The sequence below is a fragment of the Acanthisitta chloris genome, unplaced genomic scaffold (genome assembly GCF_000695815.1).
Source record: "Acanthisitta chloris isolate BGI_N310 unplaced genomic scaffold, ASM69581v1 scaffold13593, whole genome shotgun sequence".
Taxonomy (NCBI): domain Eukaryota; kingdom Metazoa; phylum Chordata; class Aves; order Passeriformes; family Acanthisittidae; genus Acanthisitta; species Acanthisitta chloris.
The window spans coordinates 10,138-16,456 of NW_008665503.1; the positions used below are offsets into that span (position 1 = coordinate 10,138).

Consider the following 6,319-nt stretch of genomic DNA (forward strand, 5'->3'; position numbering starts at 1 on the left):
GAAAGCAGATCCTTTCCCACTCACTACCTTTCTACACAGGCTGGAAGGCAGGAGCCACACAAAAAGCTGCAGGACAAAAGTCTGGACTATTCCTGCCACTACTTGGTTTGGTTTCTGTTTGACAGAGCTGTTAGATCCTCCTCACCTCCTAGTTATCTGCATGGGAGCAGAGCAAACACTACACCTTCTCTGTACTAATGCCACAGCCTTGGCTTTGTGTTCCTCTTGACACAGACATCACCTTGTCAGCCTCTCAGGGCTCTGCTCCTGCTCACTGTGGCACAGAAATGTGTGTCACTCGTTTGGGCTCAGTGAGAACTCCACAAAGAGGGTGTAGAGAGAATACTTGGTTGGAATTGCACACTAAAACCAGACAGAGCCTCTGCTCCAGCCCTGATGTGTCCCCAGGAGGCACTGCTGAAGAAGGTGCAGCATGTGAGATATTTTTGCAGGGGTAAAGAGGAGAATGTGACCAGCAATGCTCTGCTCCTGGCAATGGGGAGCTGGAGCTGCCCTAGGCCAACAGGCACAGCATCACCACACTCAGGGAACTCTGAGCTTCTCAAATGAGGAAGTTGAGGTCACTGGTGAAGAGCACCTTGGCTTGAACTCCTCTCTTGAGGAGTTAAACCTCTCTTGGGTTTGCCAGCAAGAGAAGGGCTCGAAGGAAGTCACTCTAACCAGAGGATAAAGTTTCAGAATCACATTCAGGGTTGGAAGGGACCAACAAGGTTCATTGAATCCAACTCCAGGCCCTGCACAGGGCAATTATCCTATCTTGTGCCTGAGAGTGTTGTCCAAACACTCCTGGAGCTCTGTCAGGCCCTGGAAAGTGTTCAGGGCCCAAACACCTCTAGGGGCAGAACCTTCTCCTAACATCCAACCTAAACCTGTTTCAGTGCCCAAACACCTCTGGGGGAAGAACCTTCTCCTAACACCCAACCTAAACCTGCTCCAGTCTCCAAATTCCCTCTGGGGAAAGAACCATGTCCTGATATCCAACCTAAACCTGCTCCAGTCCCTGGGGACAGAACCTTTGCCTATCACCCAACCTAACCCTCCCCTGTCACCTCTCCAGGCCATTCCCTGGGGTTATAGGATGCAGGATACAAACCTGACCAGTCCCACATTGGTTTTAGGTTGTGACATGATTTGAATGGGATAGAATTGCTGCTAACTCACCAATTTGTGGTGCAACAGAAAGGGCTTGATAGTAGAATCTCTCTGCCAGCAGCTCTGTGTCCACCCCTGCCAGCTCGTTCTGGTAGCGAGCTGAAAGGGAACCAAACACACTGCTAAACCCACCACACCAGAAGTTCTGGTCAAGGCAACAAAGCCATCAAAGAACTGCTCTTGGCACACACAGGCTGTGCCAGGCCTGTGTGAGGCTCTGCTCAGTGCCACACAGCACAGCTCCAGCCAAAGGGAGAACCTGCCACACCTGCAGCAGCACCTGAGCAAGAGGAGGATGTTCTGCTCCATGTGCTGATTCACCTAGCCCTGAAATAATGAGCTGTGCTCCATTTTGCAGTGCCTCAGACTGTGTTCTACTGCTGTGACATCTAAATCAAGTCAGATGACTTAATTAGATCCCTGTCTGTGGCTAGACTGCACTTGATTAATTTATTTTCCCTTTATTTTTGACAAATACAGGCATTTTGGAAACCTTAGAACACTGTGAGGAGGTGAACACTTCCCTCCCACCTCTCAGGTAAGTTACTCCTACTCTCCCCACAAGACCTTTCTTTGCAAAACCATTTTGAGGCTAATTTATGCACTAAGATAAAGCCAAACAGCTTTCAGCAGCTGCAACCTGTCAGACACAGACCTGCAGCACACATACAGCCCTGGTTACAGACTGGGGGGCAAAGTGAAGATCCCACCACCTCCTGCCCTTGCACCACCAGTAGGTTAAGGGGTTGGGATGGACCTTAGAGATCATCCAGTGCCAACCCTGTGCCCTGGGCAGGGACACCTCCCACCAGAGCAGGTTGCTCAAGGCTTTAGCCAACCTGGAATTAACAGTGACAGGGCTGGGGCATCCTTAACCTCCCTGGGGCATCCACAGCCTCCCTGGGCAACCTGTGCCAGTGTCTCACCACCCTCACAGTAAAAAACTCCCTCCTAATATCTAATCTACATTTGCTTTTTCATTTTTCCCCCACTACTCTTTGTCCTGTCACTGCAGTTCTTAACTAAGTCCCTCTGCAGCTTCCCTGGAGCCCTTTCAGCTCCTGGAAGGTATCTCCTCATCTCCCTGCCCCAAAGCAAAGCTCCTGCAATTCAGAGCAGTTCAGCCATGAGGATTTCAGCTTATCCCAGTCTGAGAGGAAAATCAGAGGCTGCAAGGATCAGCAACAGCCTCCCACAGCCCATGCACCAAGGCTGAGGAGCCCTGAGGGGTGATGCTGTCCTTACCCAGATCCCCCAGGTACACCAGACACCGGTGACAGGCCATCTGTGCCCACTCCATCTCCTTCTCCGAGGCAGACACAGGTTTCTTGCAGCCTACAAGCAAACATGAGACCACAGTCACAAAACCATGACATCTCCCACAGAGTGAAGACACAGGAGGCACCCACACCTCTGCCTGAGGCACCCACGGGGGCAGAGCACACTGCTGGGTGTCTGGGGCAGCTTCTAGCCCAGCACTGGGTCATTTTGTGGTCAGAGTCTGGGAGATAAACACAGAAAACACACCCAGACACTGGTGCTCACCCACCCCTTGCTGTGTGTGTCACTGCAGCACCAACAGGCCCTCAAATCACTGTCACCTTCTCTTCCACAGGGACTTGCCCCCAGCTGAGAGGACCAAGGCCAGTTCCTGTCTCCAGGATGGTGTGATCATGTTGACAGAGCACTGAGCACAAGCTAATGAAGCTGATTTCATTAGCAAATGGCTAATGAGCCTTTGGATGGGAGCAGGAATAAACCCCTGGGAGCCAGAACAGCCCCTGAGCACTGCACTGGGCAGCAGCACACAACAGGGCCAGACCCTCCTGACACTGGAGATGGAAACAAACTCACTGGCTCAAGACTGAGATCTACATTCAGGTAACCAAAATGTGAGGAAGAGAAGTAAACGAAAGGAAAACCAGAACAGCAAATCTGTGCTATCAAGGAGAACTGACTGGACAACACATCCAAGAGGACAACTGAACTGGTGCCAGGGCTGGAAGGCACAGGGAGGAGCAGCCACAGACTCTGGGCTTGTCCAGTTTGAAGAAGAAGAGCCTGGGGGAGACCTCATCTCTCTCTGGTTGGGAAGGTGAAGATCTGTTCTCCCTGGCATCCAGTGATAGGACACATGGCAATGGGCCAAGGCTGTGTCCAGAGAGGTTTACACTGGAGATGGGGAAGACTCTCCTTACCAAGAGAGTGGTCACAACCTGGAATGGCTTCCCAGAGAGCTGTCAGTGATGAAGAGGCTTTGGACAATGTCCTTGACAACAAGCTCTAACTGCTGGCCAGCCCTGAGCTGCACAGGCAGTTGGACTGGATGATCACTGTAGGTCACTTCCAACTGAAACAGTTTGTCTATTCTACACAAAACTTACAGAAAAAAAAAGGCAGCTGAGGCAATGGGAAGTGCCAAAAGCACCAGGGGAAGGCTGCAGGCAGCTGGGCTGAACTGCTGGGGACAGCAAACATGACTCAGTTCCTGGGAAGGGCATGTCCCCTCAGCCAGTGGGGCCATGGAGGCAATTCCCTCAAGCAGGAATCCCCAATCCATCTTTTTAAGACCAAGCCAGTCTGTCTCTGCTTCTCTCCTGGCTGAGGTTAAAAGTGTGGAAGTGAAAACTGGAGGCTGCAGTGAGGAACAGTTCCCACTTACCACCAAGCCTTGTACAAGTTGTTTTACACCAACACAGGCCCTAAATCTGCAACCACATCCTTTCCTTTCTTTGCTCTGCATTCTCTTGGTCCCATTTACAAAACCATCAAGCTGTGCCAACCCTAATCACCCCTCTGGTTCACACAGGATCCTCCAGGACAGGCAAGGTTACCTCTCTGTTCTCCAGTTACTGCTCACCTGCTCCATCCTTTAATTAAAGAGCCCAAACACACCAAGAAACCTGAACCAGGGGAGCCCTTCACCCCCCCCAAGGTACAAACCCCCCTGGAATGTGCATTGGGAGGGTTTAGTAAGATACATTTCTCCAAGCAGCAGTTGCCAGGGACATCTCCTTTCTAAACTGACATTTGGAGGCTGATGGTGGCACCATCATCTCCCAGAACTAGGAGCAGAATCCCAGGAACTAAAACCTCCCAACACTATCTCCTCTTAGCCAGGTGCTGCCAATTCTTAAGCACCTCAGTTAAACCCTTGCTTAGAGCTCACAAAACACACACAAGAGGCTTCATGTCTCACCTGGAACCACCTGAACATGCGCCCTGAGGCCACTGAGCACAACCCAGAGGCAAGTGGGAAGAGAGCAGCACAAGGCAAAAGGATGCACGGGCAGCTTTGGGCTGTTTCAGGACTGTTAACTCTCATTCTTCCTCCCCTAACAGGTTCAATACCCCAAATCTCCCTGAACAGAGGTCACCTGGGCCAGCTAAAGTGCCTTCCTGTGCTCCAGGAGCTTCCTGTGTCCTCAGACCAAGATTCCATGGTGGTTTCAAAGCCACACAGCAAAGGGAGCACAGACAGAAGAGGCACCAAGAGGAGCAAGTGTCTCACATCTGGTGACAAGGATGTACTAACAGAAATCTGTTGATTTCAAGAACTTATTCTCCTGTTTGGCTGCTTTAATTAAGCTTTTCAAAACACTCTGTACAGCCAGAAGTGCTGTTCAGTTTTCTGTACAAATCTGCCATCACCAGACACTTATAAAGAGCTTTCTAACAGTGTTTTCTCCCTGGTAGAAACCCTTTGCTTCCCTAATTTAGCACTGGCAAAAAAAACCCAGCACAGTCTGTTCTAAACAGATTTATCAGGGGGGAAAATAATCCTTGAATGCCAAAACCAAGATGGACTAGAGCATGGGGAAGGCTCCTGTGTGGGATTCATGAGACCAAACCTATGAGAGGATCTGTCACGTGTGTCCAGTCAATGCAGCACTGCAGCTCCAGTTGGTAGTGAGACTGGATGTAGAGCAGAAGGTGCTGGTAGAAGCCAATCCCAGCCACCAGGTGAGTCCTGTAGGCACACTCCAGGGTGCTGCGGCTGTGGATGTGCTGGGGGGAGGAAAAGGAGATGTTAGGGCAGTCCAGGCTCAAGATGGGCACACAGGTTGTACTCAGTGTGAGGAGCTCAGCTGCAACTGGGTTTGCACCTCCTGCTCAAGGGTTGGCTCTAGTGGTGTTTATTGAGGGTCAGTGTCAAGGAGCAGAAATGCTGTGACAGCAAATTAATAACATCAAAGTGTTCGGTTCTATTAGTACTTAAATATACTGAAAGACACCCAGAGCCTTGGAGCAGGAGCTCATGGCAGCAGAACATTGGAGGATTGTCCAGTGATCAAATCCCACAAAACACTCTGCACTGGGAGGATTGTCCAGTGATCAACTCCCACAAAACCATGAGCACTGGGAGGATTCTCCAGTGATCAACTGCTACAAAACACTCTGCACTGGGAGTATTGTCCCGTGATCAAATCCCACAAAACACTCAGCACTGGGAGGATTGTCTAGTGATCAAATCCCACAAAACCATGAGCACTGGGAGGATTGTTCGTGATCAAATCCTACAAAACCATGAGCAGTGCTGAAGATTCCTAAGCCCCTTGTCCTCCATGGAGAGCTCTGTCTGGTGAAGAAGGACCACAAAAGCTAAGCAAACTCAGCTGAGATGCTCTCTGCACTGGCAGCTCTCTCAGCAGCCCATCAGCACTTACCTGCCACTGCCAGAGAGTGTGTGGCAGCTCCAGGATGAGAATCCCAGAGTGCCTGGATCCCCCTGGGCTCAGAGCACAGCTTGGCCTCACCCAAAGCAGAGCCAGAGCCCTTCCCATGCCAGAGCCATGGATACCTGCCTTTTTGTTTGTTTTAATCAGCTGGATCACTTCATAGTAAACTTTCCTCCAGAGCAGCTCTTCTGCTTTTCTTCCATAATCCACTGGATGGAGGAACATCAGCTTCACACACAGCTCCCTCAGCCTGGGACAGAGAGCAGAGCACCCAGTGAGCTGCTGCAGCCTCAAACACAGCTGCACTGCAGGACATGCAAGAGGAAAAGCCAAATCCATTAAGATGTGGCTGAGCCACATGGTGATGGCCCAGCCTGGATCACTCCCACACCAGAGCACCTGGAATGACACCTGACCCAGCCCCAGAGCTTGGTGGGACATCAACAACTTCCTAGGGAATTCTCCAG

General features: G+C 50.9%; 1 protein-coding gene across 1 annotated transcript in view; it reads right to left on the reverse strand.

The window, feature by feature from the left end:
- Nucleotides 1–6,102, reverse strand: part of SMG5 (SMG5 nonsense mediated mRNA decay factor) — a gene marked incomplete at both ends in the record, with an annotated part of 15,830 nt that extends 9,728 nt beyond the window's left edge. Inside the window, 4 exons of the mRNA XM_009071786.1 lie at nucleotides 1,182–1,272; nucleotides 2,419–2,508; nucleotides 5,025–5,181; nucleotides 5,979–6,102. Of these exons, the coding sequence (XP_009070034.1) occupies nucleotides 1,182–1,272; nucleotides 2,419–2,508; nucleotides 5,025–5,181; nucleotides 5,979–6,102 (462 nt within the window). The remainder of the gene's footprint in view (nucleotides 1–1,181; nucleotides 1,273–2,418; nucleotides 2,509–5,024; nucleotides 5,182–5,978) is intronic.
- Nucleotides 6,103–6,319: the final 217 nt, after the last annotated feature.